Source organism: Plecotus auritus (assembly GCF_963455305.1).
Source record: "Plecotus auritus genome assembly, chromosome: 8".
Lineage (NCBI taxonomy): Eukaryota > Metazoa > Chordata > Mammalia > Chiroptera > Vespertilionidae > Plecotus > Plecotus auritus.
This window is the reverse complement of record NC_137782.1, coordinates 25,461,773-25,480,240: the sequence shown is the minus strand read 5'-3', so window position 1 is coordinate 25,480,240 and position 18,468 is coordinate 25,461,773. Positions and strand designations below refer to the sequence as shown.

At 50.2% G+C, this 18,468-nt stretch overlaps 1 protein-coding gene across 8 annotated transcripts in view; it reads right to left on the bottom strand.

Annotated features, from left to right (window-relative positions):
* Positions 1–18,468, bottom strand: part of TOX2 (TOX high mobility group box family member 2) — a gene marked incomplete at its 5' end in the record, with an annotated part of 199,362 nt that overhangs the window by 76,549 nt on the left and 104,345 nt on the right. For 2 of the 8 annotated variants that reach the window (XM_080683829.1, XM_080683828.1), the window contains one exon: positions 18,282–18,407. The exons of 5 other annotated variants lie outside the window; for them this stretch is intronic. In XM_080683829.1, the coding sequence (XP_080539955.1) occupies positions 18,282–18,407 (126 nt within the window). Of the gene's footprint in view, positions 1–18,281; positions 18,408–18,468 lie in introns of those variants that run through there. One more of the 8 variants, XM_080683827.1, reaches the window with a different exon arrangement.

The following is an 18,468-nucleotide window of genomic DNA, read 5'->3' as shown; positions in this document are numbered from 1 at the left end:
TGCTGTGGCCCATTGGTTAATGCTGGCCGGGACGGAACCACCATGAAAGGAGGGGCCCTGTGTGCCTTCTCCCTCGATGCACACAGCAGGCACTCAACAAATGCCCAGTGTACCCACCACCGAAAATACCTTCCGTCAAAGGTCTCATTCAAAACTTGCAACAACCTAAAGCAGCAGCCATTATTTTCCCTGTTGAAAACCAAGGAAGCGGGTTGAGAAGATAAGCAGTTGCCCGATGGCACAGGTGGGGAGAGGCTGGACTTCCGAGGGTCTGTTTGCCTCTTCGGCTTGCTCTCCCGGCTGGGAGCGCCTTGGCAGCAGGGGCCCGCTTTGCCGCACCTGCACTGTATAACCATGATCAGCTCGGCCCTGGCACACGAAAGGTGTTTGGGGAGGATGTGTTAGTGGTTTGGGAGGGAGGACTTATCCACAGCGAGCAGAGGGGAATGGCACTGGGGATGTGAGCAGGAGAGACCTGGATTTTGATGTGTGTGCTGGGCGTAGGAAGGCGGCCAGGCAGTGGGTCCCCTGACATCATCGGAACCTGCCTCCAGTGGGCTTATTCATTCACTCGTCTCCTCCACATGTGGGAGTCAAGCCTGCTTCCTGCTTTTAAGGGGGACCTGAGGAGTTGGTGGCAGTTCTCAAGGCAGGGCCTGGGACAGCCTCCATTTGGTTACCCCGGTGCCTGGCACGGGCGCTGGGAGCACGCTGGGCCTGGGACCTGGCTACTGAGCAGCCATGAGCAGAGCCCTGAGATGGGGGGACATCTTTCCTCTGTCCACCTCTGCCTCGGGTGGAGCGGGGAAGAGAGGAGAGGGGGGGGGGGACCCCAAGGGCTTCCAGGCTTCGGGCTTAGCCTCCAGGGCACTAAGGCCTGGCTTACCCCTCAGCCTTCCCCCTGAAGGGTCCTTTCTGAAAGAAAGAACTTACAGGCCACGGGGAGATGTCACTAAGCCAGCCTCTGTGCTCACAGGCAAGATGGACACACCACATCCACACCCACCACACAGTGAATGCTCAGTGGGTGTGTGACCACAAAGGTATACAACGTATACGGTGTGCCCAAGCATGGTGACCGCATATGCACCACAAACCAGTAGGGGCCCATGTCACACAGAACACAGCGTTCAACACAGCACTTAGTCACGCATGTACCACATCCATGGGTTACACAAACCAACACAAACAGGTGTGTCCACAGCACAAGCATGAGTGTGCACATATCCATTTACAGGCCTGAGTACACAAAACACAGCATGCACACATGGGAAAGAGGGGAGGTCCAGGTGTGTGTAAATATACCATGTGCAGCCGTGTAAATATAACTCACATGGATGTGCACCCAAACATGTACGGCTTGAGCAGGTAGAGACATACAAAGCAAAGATGCACATGAACTTAAATACTGTGCATAGCTCACAACTCATCAGTCCCTCAGTCAAAAACCTCTTTTCACACCACACAGCCTTCTGTATGCTTTAAAATGTGAAAAGAAAAATGTAGAGGGAAAGATCAGTCTAAGAATTTCCATGAAGCACCAGAACATCCTCTTAGCACTGACTGGAATAGATTAATTTTCCCCATTTCATATTCTAATTATAATTCCTTTTCCCATCGCCATCTTCAGTCCTCATTACAGCTGGAAGATTGTTCTGCAAAAGCCAGGCCTTCATCTTCTCTTCCCAAGAGTTTTGTCATGGAAATGAGTTTTGGAATCTGAAAGAACCCACATTTTTGCAAACATCGAATGTGTGGGATAACCCTTTCATGACGGCCACCAGGGACCCAGCTCACAGAGGCTTCTAAGGGGGTTTTCTCTCCCCATGCTGTGTAGTTCCCTTGGCCAGAGGGGCTCCTGGGCCCCTATTCCAACAGCCCCCACCCAATCTAGATCCTTTTTTTTTTTTTAATCTTTAAGGAAACCGAGCAAATAGGCAGCCAAGGTGAGAGGTGAGAAGCCCTGATCTTAGTCAAATGATGCTGGCTCTACCTGAGCCACCTCGGGCAAGCTCCTTAACTGCTTGAAGCCTCAGTTTCCTCATTCTTATGGCCTACAGAGCCACTTATCCATAATAGGTATAAATTAAATATCTGTGGGATAAACAAATATGGTAAGTGGGTGGATGAATAGATGGAAGGAAGGGAGGATGGATGGATAAATAGATGGATGGGTGGTGGATGGTATAAATCAGCAGTAGAAATACAACTCAAGCCACATATGTAGTTTTAAATTTTCTAGTAGCCACAGTGCTCAAAAGTCACATGTGGCTGGTGGTTGCCATAAGGCAGGAAATAATCGGAACTGATAAAATGAGTGAATGCATGGTCAGTAGGTATATGGGTGGTTGGATGGATGAATGGGCAGATGGGTGGGAGGGGAAGATGAATGGTTTGGGGAATGAATGGGAGAGATGAGCCAGTAGGTGGATAAAGAGATGACACCACGGCGGGGTAGATGGAATCAGAAGATGAGATGGGTAGGTGGAATAATGGATGGATACGCAGAAGGGTGATTGGGATGTGTGGACTGGATAGTTGGGGTTAGAGGGATTAACGGGTGGGTAGTGGATGAGATGGAATGGCTGGGTGAATACAAAGAAATAAGTGGATGGGAAAAAGATTGAGATGGTGGGTGGGATAAACAAATAGATGGTTGAGATGTGTGTGTGTGGGGGGTGGTGGTGCCTGGGTAGATGCCTGGGTGAATGAAATGGGTTGAATGGGTGGGTGGGATGAATTGTGGGTGCATAAGTAGGTCTGATATTTCCTCCTCACTCTATTCATACTTTCCATGGGCAATGTCATGGTTTCTCAGGGCTATGACATGTCACTGACTCAAATGTTCATCTTCAGCTAAGTTCATTCCAGATTCCAAGATACAGTTTCCCCCTGGACATCTACCCCATTTGGTCCATGAACATCCTAAATTCAACACACCCAACACTGAACTCATGACATATGTATAGACCTGCTCATTCTCCAATGCTCCACCATCATAAGAGAAGGTGTCACCTTCCACACAGTGCCACAGGGTGACTCTAGACCCCTTCCATCCTACATTCTCCTGATCCAATCACCTGCAAACGATTTCTGCTCAGCTTCTCTCCCCAACCCTCAACACCCAATCCATTTTCCACCCTGGCTATCACTAGGGATCTTTTGGCAATCACTCCACTGCTCAGATCAAAACCCTGCGGTGCTCCACATCATGAACCCTGGCATCCAGGAAGCTCCATGACAACTGGCCCCAAGTCTCAGCTCCTACCACATCCCCAGTGTTGCAGGAGCCTCCAACACCCCTGCCTTTACATTGTCCCATCGTTTTTTTTCTGGCAATGCACTCCAACTTTAACAGTCTTGCTTGCTTCTATAAACCCATATTCTTGGGCCCAACCTTAAAGCTTCCATCCCAAATCAGCTTGGACTTAATTCAACTCCCCAGTCTAGTGTGATATACTGGGCAGCACCACTGATTGCTGAATCAGAGTATGGATTGGTTCCACGACTTATTAGTTGTGTGTGACCTTCTCTTTGCCTTAGTTTCCTTACCTGTAACATGGTAGTGATGGCAGTTATTAATTCCTGCCTCATAAAGCTTTTTATATCTGTTATCAGATATTAGATATGAATTACTATCTGTAACATAATGCTTAATAATGGTAATTACTTTTGACAGGTGCTTAATAAAGGTTACCTATTGTTATTATATGATAAACTCTCATGCCCTCGTCAGCCGCATTCCCTCAGTCTAGCAGAGGACCATGTCTCCTATGTCACTGAGCCCATCCAATACCCTCCCCCAACTCGCTGCCCTTCCCCACATTATATCACACCCATCCTGATCTCTTTTCCTTTAGATTGAAAAGGTAGAGTGTCTACCTCCTGTTCAAGATCAGCTCTTTCACGTTGACCCCATCCCTCCCATGTCTTCCCCTCATTCATTCCCCCCCTGGGTCCTGGTCTAAGACCTGAACAATATGAAATCAGTTGGTGCCCTCGTTGTATCAGGTACTAAGTACCTACAATGCACTTAGTCACATGCTCCCAACCACTGGGGATTTACAACAAATAAAGTGTGTCACGGGCACTGAAAAGCAATAAAAGGAAAGGGAGTGTGAGGTTACAGAGGGGACGACTGTTATTGTTCGTTGTCTATATCTAGCGACTGCCTACTATGTGCCAACACTGTACTGACCCCAGGCATACTGTAATGGTTATGACACAGCCCCTGCCCTGGAGCAGCCTCCAGTCCTTTGAAGCAGCTTCAGGGAGAATGAAATCTTCACGTCTGAGAAAGGAAGACAGGCCATTCTTTGCCCATAGTCCTAATACTAGAACAAGTAACTACAAAACTTGTGTGAAGCCCATTCCAAATGGTCAGTGATCACTAACAGTCTTACTTCGATAGCTACGTGTCCACACCTGAGGGTCAGCCAGTCTCAGAACCTCCTGCTTCTGAAAGTCTCCCATCCCAGGACCCTTTGCTTCCCCAAATCCTGCAAAGATCATCTCTTGCTTGATTTGGAGAGACTAGCTTTGCAAAGTGCAGCAATGAATTCAGCCTCTTGTTTCAGACATCGAGTGATGGCAAATCTCTGACATCTTTGACAAATGTGACTATGGCAGGATGAGGTTATCGCAGGGGAGTGGAAGCAGGGAGGAGGGCCTTTCAGGAGAGGCATCCAGCAAAGGTGGCTTGGAAGCTCCATGATGAAGTTTGGAGGACACCCAGGAGTTGGCCAGGTGAAGAGCAGGGAACATGATATCCAAGGCTGATGTGAGCACCTACTGTATACCAGACCTTATGCCAGAGTTGTGACTGGCTGTCTCATTGGAGCCCTCCCAGATCCCAAGGTTGCATGACCAGCCCATTGTAGAGATGAGCAAGGTGATGCTCAGGGTGGTTGGGGAACTTGCCCCAAGTCACACAGTCTGTTATGAACTTGGCCTTGACCCCACGTATGAAAGCAACAGTTGTTCTGTAGAAGTTGCTGCCCCTCCCCTCTGCACAGACACACAGATCAAAGACCAAGGATGCACAGCCCTCAGCCCAGCCAGTCACAGGCACAGAGAGATGAGCCTCACGAAGATCTAAAGAGGAAACAATCAAAGCCGTATACACTGCTCCCTCCAGCCCCCACATGGGGCCATGAGAACACTCATTCTGCACAGATAAAACTCGGTTCAAAAGATAGAGGCAGCGAATGTGCAGCTGCACGCTGGGCCCTGCCGAGAGTGCGGTTTTAGGTGGAAATCTCACAGAGATACACATCAAGACCAGGAGATGTTGGGGGAGGGGGACGGAGAGATGCTGCACAGATGGAATGGGACAGGGATAGAGCCCCAGGCTCAAACCCGGACCAGGCCCTGTGTGCTTACCTCCAGGCCCACCTGGAGAAGGATGATAGCACAATGGTTACAAACATGGGCTGTGTTGCCAGGCTGCCTTGGTTTAAATCCCTGGCTTGCTTTTCAAGCTGTGAGACTTTTTAGCTAAGCTACCATGTCTCAGTTTCCTCATCTAGAAAATGGGTATAACTATCCTTTAGCTTAAATACATTAATATACAGAAAGTGCTTAGAACATTAATATACAGAAAGTACAGAGAAGCACTTAATAATTATTAGCTGTTACGTATATCATTACTTAATCCTCACAACAACCCTATCAGGGTGCTATAATTGCCTCTATTCAGTAGATGAGGAAACTTTGTGGGGCTTCATGCAAACTTTTAAGGTTCTAAGCATGGAATAGACTTCTGATGCCTCTAGCTGCCATATATAATTTGAAATAAAATTCATAAATTAAAATCTTCATAAGAGAGTCCAACTGAGGCCTGATTTTTTTTCCCATGATGATGACTTCATGCTTTCTTCCTGAAAAATCAAATATCAATTTCTTTTAAAAAAAAAGTTTTCTCTTTATTGGTGGTCCTGCTTTGTCAGACATAACACACTTTCTTATTCTGCCTGTTGAGATGACTGAGGCCCAGGGAAGTTAGGGATCTGCCCAATCCACACAGCCAGGACATGCCCAAGCTGAGTCTGCAGTCCAGGCTGCTGGCCCCTCAATAGCCCACACTGGCTTCTCATTCCCATTTGCAAGCTGGTGACCTCACCACTCTGGGCTGGGGGCTCATGCCTCCTGAGCAAGCCCAGCCACTGCAGGACCCCCTCCCATTGCTGAGAATAGTCTCCTTGAATGGTGCCACTTGTTTTAGTCAAGAAAAAACATTGAGAGAGTGTAAATGCCACTGATCACTACAGCTCCAGTGGCAGAGGGCTACCAGGATGTGGGAGCCACTGTCCCCAGATTATGGGGGAGCAAGCAGAGCCCTCCCACCTGGCTCCAACCACATCATGCTCCTTCTAGACCTATGCTGTCCAGAATGGTGGCTACCAGACACATGTGGCTGCTGAGCACTCAGAACGTGTCTAGTCCAAACTGAGATATGTGTGTAAGTGTAATATATACATCGGTCTCAAAGACTTACTACACCAAAAGTGTTAAAAAGAATGCAAAATACCTCATCAATATATTTCTATTGAATATATGCTGAAATGATAAGATTTTGGATATATGGGGTTAACTAAATATATTATTAAAATGAATTTCACCTATTTCTTTTTCCTTTTTTGAATGTGGCTACTAGAGAGCTGTAAGGTACATATGCCATTTGCATTATATTTCTACTAGACAGAGCTGATCTAGATGCCATCCCAGCCACCCTCTGCTCCACACCCAGACCTTGGAGATAGAAGAGTCCACATCAGCAATAGCTGAATCCAAATCACATGGAGACAGACATGGGGAAACTGAGGCCCACAGACGGAGAGGGACTCGTTTAAGGCAAGAGTCTGGTACAAGGCATTCACTCATTCAACAAATGCTCATTGAGTTCTAAGTGCTGGTACATAGCAGAGAACAAAATAGGGAGCCACAACCCTGCACAGGGGTGACAAGGTGATGATGCCGGCTTCCTCGCCTGGTCAAGTCCCCCTGGGACCAGAGCAGCTGGACTTGGCACCAACTCTCATCACCCCAGAGCTCACAGGCTGCAGACCGGGCTCCAGCCCCAACCCAGAGCAGATACACCTCAAAGACCATGATCCAGCTGCAGCCGCCAAGAGGGCCTGAGGTAGGACTGCCCAGTGGGCATAGCACGGCCGCCTGTGTCTCTATCTACTGTCCACATTACCGCAGATTTATGGCAAAAATTATCCTCTCTCTCAGTTCCATTTAAAGCCATTTGGAGCTCACTCCCATCCCCGATTATAAATCTAATTGCACATTCCAAACAGACAAGTGCTCATTAAGCTTTAATTATGCACATGTTGTTTTCAACAAACATTTTCATTTGGTCGCTCTGAGGGGGAACGGTTCCAACGGGGCTGCCTGTGCTGGCGGGGGCTGGGCCTGCAAAGTGGGTCAGGGCGTGGTGGATGAGGCCATTCGAGGGCAGGGCCAGGACCCCTTCAGATTTGGTTCATGACTTTAATGACCCTGCACCACCCGGCTTCTGCTGCAGGAGATGCCAATGTGTGTCTTCTCAGCCGTCCCACCTGTACCCCCAGTGTGTCGAGTCTCGCCTAAGCTGGTGCCAATGGGCCTCTCCAGGGTGGGGAGGAGAGAGGATAGGGACCCACACTCCCAGCTCTGACCCATAAACCCATTCCCACTGGGAGCTGGCTTCTTCAAAGCCTTAGGGCTTTTCCCTGCTCCCACCTGCCCACTCCTCCACTGCAGCTGAAGCCATCTTTCTTCAGAACAATCTTGCATTCCCATTCAGTCATTCATTTATTCCACAACTATTCACTGAGCATAGACTTGATCAGGCAGTGAGGGGCCAGTGAGGATCATGACAGAGAAGGCCCTTTCTGGCTCTGCCCACGTCCCTCTCCTTCAAGCCCCAACCCACCCTCCCCCTGAGGAAAAGTCCCGATTCTTTATTGTAGCACTCATGCGCTTGGGAGCCTGCCCCCTGCCAACCTGGCCGTCCAGGCTGGCCTCCGTGCCTCTTCCACCCTCCCCTGTTCTGCCTCTCTGAGATGTCTTGGGATCGCTGCATGGACCACAAGCCCCCACATGTCCAGGCCTCCACAGCTCTGTACTCCACCTGCACCTCCCTTCTCTTTCTTTTCCTTGCAGTTCCACTCACTCCCATGCTGCCCCCTTCCAGGAAATCACTGCTGACACCCATCCCAGGCCACAGGGCTGCCCCTCTGCTGGGGACCATCTACGAAAGCACTGGCTGGACCAAAACACCGTAACCCCCAGCTGCCCCACGTCCACGTCTAAGACCACCCCACCCCACTATTTCCCCAAAGGACCATCCCCCCAAAGTTGGAGAGAGGCACTCGTTCGCTGTGTGGCCTTGAACAAGGCCTTCCTCTCTCTGGCCTCCGTTTCTTCATTTGTGTGTGAGCGGGTTGAATGGGCAAGGCTCTTGGCCCCTGGGCAGCTCAGTAAGTTTAGACTTTTGTGGGTTTTCCAGAGCTAGACCTTCCTCTTCCCATTTGAACAGTGAGTGCTCCACAACCTGCCTTCAAGCGTCCAGCCAGGTCCCTCCAGAGCACAGCAAGCTAGCCAGCGCAAGCCTGTCATCGCAAATGGCACAAACCCAACGATGGGCACAGGGATCGTGCAGAACCCTAAGGCTACCCCCAAAGGGCTTCTGGATGTACAAGCAAGTGAAAGGAATGTGTCTTTTAAATGGATATCAAGACCCATTCAGCCCTAGCTGGTCTGGCTCAGTGGACAGAGCGTTGGTCTGTGGAATGAAGGGTCCCGGGTTCGATTCCGGTCACGGGCACATGCTTGGGTTGCAGGCTTGATCCCAGTAGGGGGTGTGCGGGAGGCAGCCGATCAATGATTCTCTTTCATCATTGATGTTTCCATCTCTCTCTTCCTCTCTGAAATCAATCAAAATATATATATATATATATTTTAAAAGGTCCATTCAGCATCTATGGTCACCTGTGGTTGTAGGGCAGGGTCCCGGGAAACACTCTGAGATGAGGCAGGAAGTTCACTGGGGAGCCTGCAGGACAGTGAGGAGGACTGGGCAGAGGGACAAGCTGAACTGTGAGAAGCACACATTAGAAGCCTCAACTTTCACTGAGTCCGGAGCTGGGACGGCTCTGTAGAGATGTCCCAAATTGAGGCAGAAAGCCGAGCCATTGCATTCCCAAGTGGGCAGTCATTAGATCCAGGCCGCCCTGGCGGAGGGTGACTGATAACCTTGGGCAAGGCCCCCTCCTTCCACCAAAGGCAATACCCAGAGAGACTTAGCTGTGAGCCAGCCACAGCCAATATTGTCACCGGCTGGCCAAATGCGTGTCTCAGTCAGGTAGAGATCTGGGTGACTTATGACAGCATCCCCTACAGTGATGATCATTTATTCTCATTTGGACAACATTTACATAGCACTTACCAAAAGCCAGGCGCTCTTTTAATTGACTTACAAAAATTAGCTCATGTAATCCTCCCAACAACCCTATGAGATAAGGCACACTCCTAAGGCTCCCATTATACAGATGAGGAAACTGAGGACACACAAGGTTAAGTGGCTTGCCCAAGGTCACACAGCTAGCAAGTGGATGGAGTCAGGATTCAAACCCAGGAACTGGAACTCCAGAGCCCAGGCTCTAACGATGAGGCTGTGCCCCTCCTGCGGTCTTGCCCTGCCGCCTCACAAAGACACAGAGCTGTCCACTTGCAGCCTCCTCCCCAGAGGCTGAGCTGTGGTCAGCGGTCAGCGGTCCAAAGCCTCAGGTCACCCGGCGCTGCCAGAATTTGTGCCTGACAATTATCTATCATCTGAGCAGTTGGAAATACATCCCAAAACAGTTCCTTGCCAAAGACAATTAACTAACAGCCACAGGAGCGTATGTCGGGTGGGACTAGGGCACAGGGTTGGGGGCGGGGGGCAAGTGTGGCTGGGACAATGAGCAGCAGATGATCTGGAAGATATTTTCTCCCCAGTGCTATAAAACAAGCCGCAATCATGCCACAAAGGGCTTGTATTGTTGGAAGGGAAATATGTCAACGACAGCGTTCAATCGTGGGGCGGTTAAAAAAAGAAGGGGAAGAAAAAAAAAAACCTTTTGAAAGTGTAATTTGACCTAGAAAGGTTTTCTAGGTCATCTGAACTTGGCACTTTTGCATCTAACCCCAAAACCTAACACAGACAAAGTACCACGTTCACTTCCTTCTGTCAGTACCAGATAACACAGGAAATGATATTTGTAAACACTGCGGCTATGTATTTCAGTGCTGTATGAAAATCTGCCTTGGACCTGGGAGCCTAGAGAGCACTGGGGCAGCCCAGTTCTGGAAGCCCGTGGACCTGGGTTCACTACGGTTAAGGAGGGTGCTGACTGTGCGCCCATTTCCATGTGCAGTGCTTCACATCCCATACTGCACTCAGTCTTTCCACAAGCCAATGAGGGAGGCATTATGATCCCGTTTAATAGAGAAGAAGAGCTTAATTGAAGCAACGTGCTCAAGGATCACAGCCAGAGAGGGGCAAAGCCACAATCTTAACTGTGCAAGCTCACACCACTCACACCAACACCCTATTTTGTCTCTCCTTCTGAAAACAAAGAGACAAAGAGCAATTATTTAATAAACAGAATGGGGCTAACAGGGTTAGCCTGTTCCTATTTCGGAACACTGAACTAGATACCCGCTGCAAGCCGCCCACCGAAATGTACTCGAAACAGATTAAAGAGTTAAACATAAAAAGTCATGTTTTAGGGAAATATCAGAAAACAGAACAGAATGTTTATCAGATGTGCGGCGGTGGGATAACTTCCTCAGCCCTCGAAGCAATCACGGAGGAAGGGAGATTGACAGATTCAAATACACACGCATTAATATCTTCTGGAGAAGGAAGCATAATAAAGCCAAACAGAAAAGGACATCAGACTAAGAAAATAGCACCAACTATGAGACAGTTAATATATACGATACAGAAATGGCTCCGTCAAATTAAAGAGATAGCAAGATGCCAAAGGACACAAAGACACGACATAAGCAGGAAAGCCACACAGGAGGCAATCTACCCAGAAACACACACACAGAAAAAAACATGCACTTGATTTGATGACAAAGGGGGGGCTGTACATAAAACACAGATATTATAGTGAAACGGATACTTCCCACCTCCGCTATCAGGGAAAACACTTTCTAGGCTACTGGGAAGCAATATGGTGGCCACCCCCTCTATCCCATCCCCCATTCCCCACCCCAGGCAGAGAGCAGGGTAGACAAGGACCCAAGACCCCTGCCCACTGCCTCAGGAGGCACCCCCACACCCCAATGCCCATTAAGCAGGACTGCCCACTCAGTCTTGCTTAAAACAGCCTTCTGTTCTGAGTGCTGGGGAGGGTAGCAGTGATGGAAGGGACACAGTCTTTGTCCTCCTGAAGCTGTGGTGTACTGAGGGGAACAGGACTGAAATACAGGTGATAAGGATACTGGGGACCAGAGTACATGGGAGCCCATAGCCTGCTCAGAGGAGGTGGGTGGCTTCCGGGCAAATCTACCTGCTGGCTGAACAGAATTAGCCAGGTGAGGGCAGAAAACACCAAATGGGAGAGAGAGGGCAGTGGGAACAGCCTCTGCCAAGGCCGAGAGCTGGAGAGGAGGGCTCCTGCATTGGAGAGGAAGGCAGTGCAAGCCGAGATGCAAAGCAAACAGGATTTTATCCTGAGAGCGCTCAGGGCCACACTGGGTAGCTGCATTTTAGAAATTGGCCTCTGGCTCCAAGATGAAGGATGGGTTGGGGAGGGCAAGGCTGGAGCATGTCTAGGAAACCAAGCAGAAGTTGCCGTGATCATTCGGGCTGGGACCAGGAAGCAGGACCCTGAGCAGAGCCTGGGCAGGGAAGAAACACTCGATAAAGCAGTAAGAATTAAAAGAGTGTGGCAGTGATTCAGAAAGAGAAATCTACATCGGTGGTAGAAAGGGAGCCAGAATAAAACCATGACAGTCCCCAGTGTGTTTTCCAAAATGCAGAACTCAGAGTCTCAGAGATGAATGAAAAGTGCCAAGAGCAAGCGATCCCCAGGAGTCAGAAAGGGGGTGACTCATGCAGCTTGCAAACCCTAATTTCCTCTCCTTGGTCACACACTTCCTTCTGATTTCTTTTTCTGATGATTCATAAAATTTTTTGTTTTGTCTTTTAAATCAAACTAGAAATGCTTGCACACCTGGGCTCATTCTGCCCAAGCTTTAACCTCTGCTCCTGAGCCAACAAAACCCAACTTAACCCCAGGTGACTAAGAAGACACTGGTTGCCGAGAAACCGAGAGGAAATGAGGTTTTGGGCTCTGCCCCGGGCCCCACGAGGTCCTCAGTGGCAGCACACAGATCCACAGACCATTAGTCAGAACCCAGACTTTGGATTTCAGATGCGGGTGTTTAGTGCTGAATCAAGCAGTGGGCACACATGTTGGGAGACCATCCTTCTATATCCCCATTTTACAGATGAGGAAACCGAGGCTAAGAAAGGTAAAGGAAACTGCCCAAGATCTTCTGTCTATTAGGTGGCTGATCTGGGATTCGAACCCAGATCTGATGTCTTTCCACATGTATACGTGGACCCTTCAGGCTGCTAAAACGTCAGGCAGAGTTTTCACATTATGGTAACTATGGGCTACACTAGGACTGGACAAGAGCAATTGTAACAGGAATTAGGCTGCTCCCCTTCAGGCGCTTGTCTCCTCAGACAGATCCAGGAGCATCTGGCCATCCTCACAGGCTCAGAGCTCCCTGCATCCTCCACAGACACGGCCCCAGCCCCCACAGGTCTCAGAGTCCGCTGGGGGAGGCAGGCAACAAATAAGCAAAAGATGACTCAGGCTGCCACATGAAGAATGGATCTGTGATACTCCATTCAGTTTTCTCATCTATGTAAAGGGTTCATAAGAAACCTTGTGGCCCTAGCCAGTTTGGCTTCACTGGATAGGGTTTCAGCTTGTGAACTGAAGGGTCCCTGGTTTGATTCTGGCCAAGGGCACATGCCTGGGTTGTGGGCTGGATCCCCAATAGGGGGCGTGCAGAAGGCAGCCAGTCAATGGTTCTCTCTCATCATTGATGTTTCTCTCTCTCTCTCCCTCTCCCTTCCTCTCTGAAATCAATTAAAAAAAAAAAAGAAACCTTGTGAAAAGCACTGCCAAGAGGTTCTTGGCATAGAGTTGACGCTTAGAGGGTGGAAGAACAAGGACTGGGTTTTTGCACCCAATTACAAACCAGGAGAAGTCCATCCTAAATCATCTATAAGTCACTCCCCTGTTTAAAACCCTTCAGAGGCCCTGCTGTCAGGATGAAGGCCCACATTTTCCGCTTGGTGCCCAGGCCCTGCTGATGTCTCCCGCCCCATCCTTCCCCCACCTCCCATCGGAGTGCTACTCTCCTGCCAGCTGAACCATGCCTGGATGTCCCAAGACGCTGGGCCTGGAACACTGGTCTCCTGTACAATGGCATTGCTGTCAGTCTCCCCTTCCTTCCTCCAAACACTCGATGACCATCAGTCCCAGGCCAGCCCCATCCTGAACACTCAGAGGCTCCAAAAGTGGCTGAGGGCATGTATGTGAGTGTGTATATGTGCCCATGTGTCTACATGCACATGAAATAAGAATCCACACAAACCCAGCCTGACCCTCTTCTGCTGAGCTGGCTCTTCTCCCTTCACTCATGCATCCGTATCCTAAAGGAAGATTTATTGAGCATTTGCTTGGTGCCAGGCACTGTTCCAGGCCCCTGGATACAGCAGTGACTAGAGATCCCTGGAGGTTCCCCCTTGCATTGGAGACAGAAAACAAACAAAAAGCATGGTCAATAAGTCACCTGCACAGCATGGTAGAAGGTTCTAAGAACTACAGAAGCAGGTGAGATGAGCCGAGTGCTGAGATGGAGGATCTGCAAGTGAAACAGGTGGTCAAGGCAGGCCTCATTAAGAAAGTGACAGTTGAGCAAAGACTAGGAGGTGAGAGAGTGGGCCAGGCAGGTATGTGGGGGAGAAGTGGCCCATGCAAAGGCCCTAGGGTGGGAGTGTGCCAGTGGAGATCAGTAGGGTGGGCAGAATAAGCAAGGAGCAAGGGGAGGAGAAGGCAGAGAGGCAAGAGGGGATGGAGTGCACCCCACAGATGGCACTAGATTACCCCTCCCCAGCACTTTTTCCGAGGCCTTATCTGATGCTGTGGTCAGAGGAGCCAGCGAGGGCAGGGGCGAGGCTGCAAAGCTCGGCACACACATTGGAGGAACCTCAGCGGGGCCTCCGAGCAGCTGACATCCGCTCGGCCTGCGGCTTCTTCCTGTGGCTTCTGCATCTCCGGTTGCCCCAAGGCTGCTATTTTTGCTCCTGGTAGGGGTTCTATGCAGGGCTCTGCTGTGGACAGTACTGGGGGCCACTGGGCTTGGCCCCTCTTTGGGTTTGCTCTGCTCAGAGCAAATGTCCTAAGTGTCTTCGGGGACATTTGCTGTCCGGCAGGTGGGAAAGAAGGCGGCACTGGTTGTCGGTGTCATCTTGTCACTCCTCATGGCCCTCCAAGCTCAGAAAGGTTAGGTGGCTTGTCTGAGATCACACAGTCAAATCAGACCACAGGCTGGGGATTATAACCCAGTCTGTCTAGGTCTGAAGACACTTAATTTGCAAGGATCTCTGCAGTGTCTGCCCAAATTAATGTTCCCAAGCAACTATTTTGTGTTATCCAGGCCTCCAGAGGAGGGAGGGTAAAGATGCATCATCACGGGCCGTGTCCCTCAAGGGCATCTCAGTACTGCTGGGGAGGACTTGACGGGTGGGCACAGGAAAGGGCCCCTGGCCCAGACTGTTGGAGGTGGGACAGAGGGCAATCAGAGAAGGCTTCGGGGAAGCAGCGATGACACACTGCCTACAAGAATAAGCAGGAGTTTGAGGGATGGAGGAAATCATGCTTCTAGACAAAGGGGCTGCATATACAAAATCGAGAAGCATGATAGCTCGATCAGTGGGAAGGGGGCTTTTGGAAGCAGCAGGGCAATGATTCTGCCTGGCAGGGAGGAAGACGCTTGCCGACTTCAGATACTGAAATGAGACATGTGCCCCAGGTGGGCATAGAGAGGGTATCCAAACAGATCCCCAGGCCACATGGGACATCCAATCAAAAGGCTGTAAGCAGGGGCGTGGTTCACAAAGACGCCACTGGCTGCTGTGAGGAGAGGGGGAAGGTGGAGTCAGGGAGGCTCCCATAGTGACCCAGGTGAAGGGGGGAGAAAATGGTTGTGCCCTGAAGGTGGAGCCAGCAGGGAGTAAGGCACCTACAGGGCGTGGGACAGAGAGGAGAGTCAAGGATGCCTTAAGCCAAGGAGTGGACAGTCACGGTGCTCATCAAATGGGCATGATGGTGGAGGGCATGTCCGGAGGAGGGGGTGTGAGCAAAGACAAGGACCACTTAAAGCCATTGTCTCCTTCAGACAACCCTCTTGGGTGAGGACAAGCAAATCAAAGCTGCCGTTCTATACGCTCCCCATCCTTAAGGGGCTGCTGCTCCTGTGGCTCCATTGTTCTGCACAGGAGGTAAGACTCGGAGAAGGTGAGTGAGTGAGTACATTCCCTAAAGTCTCAGAGCCAGAAATCAAGAGAACGAAGCCTGCCAATCCAGGCCCCCCTGATCCCACTCCAGGGCTCAGCCCAACACACACAGTGGGAGGAGACCCCATGCCCTCCCTGGGAAATGGCCTCCAGGGTCTGGGAGAAGCTGGAATCCACTCCTGGTCCATGATATGCCAGGGCTTCGTTTGCGATTGTCCACACACGGGAACATTTGCCAGACTGAACAGAGAGAGATGGGGACTCCCTGGCCGCCCTGGGGTCCTGCTGAGGCCATCGGGGCTGCTGCGGCGGAGCTGCCTCCTGGGGCTCCCAATTTCATTAATTACTGGTTTGTGAATGCACGAGGCAGCAGGGAGAAGAGTCCTCACGGATGCCACTCACCGAGGAAGGAAATGAATTTCAAACATAACGCTCACCCACAGCCCTGATTTCCAGCATGGAGTAGAACAGTCGGGGTTGGTGCGGATAGCCTGAATTACTTTTCTGAGAGAATCAGAAATCAGGCAAAGAACTTGCCCAAGATCACAGAGCAGTTACATAGCAGGACACACACATATAACCCCAGCCTCCCACTCCCTGGGCACCTTCATTCTTTCCATAAATATTCAGTGGGTGCCTCCTGTGTGCAAGACCTATGCCAGCAGACACCCTGGCACCCTGGGCCCCTTTCAAAGGTTCCCCAGGGTCCCCTCACCAGGAGGGGAGCACATCTTTATTTACTAAGCACCAACAATGTGCTTTCTATATCTTATCCCATTTAATCCACCCAACAATCTGCCATTTTGTAGGCAAGGAAACCCCAGCTCAGAGAGGTAAGGCAACCTAACAAGGTCACACAGCAAGCAAGGAGCAGAGCCAGGGCTCAAAGCCAAGTCTTAAACATGGGTTCGGCTTCTGTTTACCATGTTTGGAGGTATGGGGTGGATACTCCAGCCACACCCTCCCTTCCAAAATCACCTCCCTTGCAAGGCCGTCCTCCCCGGCCAGCCCAGGGCTCTCAGCAAGCGCTGGTTCTGTGACTGGCTGTTCTCCCAAGACCCCAGCAATGCAATGCTGGTGACTAGTATTCAGTAAGCTATTCAGAAACTGTCCAAAATAAGAGTCAGTTCTGTTTCAAGACAGCCTGTAAGTCCCTGTTAATCCCTCTCCCAGTCAAGAGCCCATGAAAGAAACCAGAGAAAGTCCTATCAGCCAGGGCCGGGAAGCATACTGTCGCCTTACAGTCGTGCTCCCTAAGAAGAAAAGCAGAACAGAGGGTCTCTGGCTATAAGCACAAGAGGTAAATGCTTCAGGACACACACACACACAGTGTGAGCCATGAAATCCTCTTCCTGAGCACAGCTTGATGTTCTGGGTCATTCATTCATTCATGAACATTTATGGAGGTCCTACCACTTAGTAGGCAGAGTGTTAGGCTGTGTGTATGTGTGTACATACAAGCATATACACACACAATCATCCTAACAGAGGGAAGTAGGTATCGATGTTCCCATTTTATGGATGAGGAGAGTAAGTCTTGCAAAGCACAAGAAGCTTGTGCGATGTCATTAATTGTATTTGGGGCCCAGCTGGGATGTGAAACCTAACCCAGGCCCTGGCACACAGTGGGCACTCAACAGCTATTTCCTCAATGGCTGGCTGGCTCCAAAGCCTCCCCGCAGACCTGGAGGCCTGTGGTCTTTGCTCTTAGGCCCGGTGTGGAGAAAGTGGAGATCACCCAGGGGGCACAGAAGCCCATTTTTTGGTCTCTCTTGGTTTGCCCAGGGTATTCCAGGCGAGGAAGAGCAGGCCTGACTGGGTGGTTTCCATTCTGGGACACACGTGCATGACTCAGATTTTCAACAAGGGCTGTGGGAAATCAGCACCAGAAGAGGTCAGGCTCCTGCTGCGCTGGTGCAGCCCTGTCAACTGCGACAAGCCCCGCCCCCAACTCAGACAACTCCCATCACAAAGACAATCTCTAGCTGGGGACAACTGGAGAAGAGCATTAATGTTAGGTTCCTGCATTCAAAATCTGCCACCTATTACGTGTAGCTCTGTTTGTCCTCAAATCTGTGATGAAGTCCTTCCTTGTTTTTTGCTGTTCTTTCTTCCACAAAAATGACAACTGGTGACCTCAACTGGTTATTTTTCAATATCCTTAGTAGACAAAAGAAAAAGGTGGCACTCACCAAATTTGGGGAGGAACTTTTATTGATTCCACATATTCCAAAATCCAATGGAAGAGGCAGTTCGAACTTTATTCCTGGTGACGTCCCCAGCTACTCCTCACCCCGCCTTCCTTGAAGGGCCCTTCCCACTCCTCACCCCAGGTATTTTCTGGAATCCTAGTCACATGCTATCCCCATCATTGCTTCTGAGTGGGCTGGTGTCCCTACCCACTCTTGGCCAGGCCCACTGCAAGGTATGCTGAATGAGTGAGTGAATGAATGAATGAATGAACAACCAAATGCTTTCTGAGCACCCCAGGTACCTATTATGCTCTGGCCACCAATGCCCTGCTGTCCAGGGGGAAACTGCAGGCCTCCTGGACCTTCTAAAACATCTTCATTCTACAATGTGTCAATCACCAGTCCAGATCCCTGCCTGTTCCCCCCCAGGCATCGTCTATCTCTTCATCCCACAGCGACGATCTGACCACCTCCACCCCAGGAGATGGCAGGCACCCCCTGATTACCTTCTGCTGAAACACACCTGCAATGCACCAGTGTCTTGCAAGTAGAAGGAGCCCGAGTCTCATTCCACAGAAGCCCAGACAGTGAGAGAACGCGCCCACGACAGCCTCTGTGCAATTCTGCTGCATAATCAGCAGAGAAAGAGAAAAAAAATGCCAGAAATAGCAAGCTTTGTAAGCCTCCTGACAA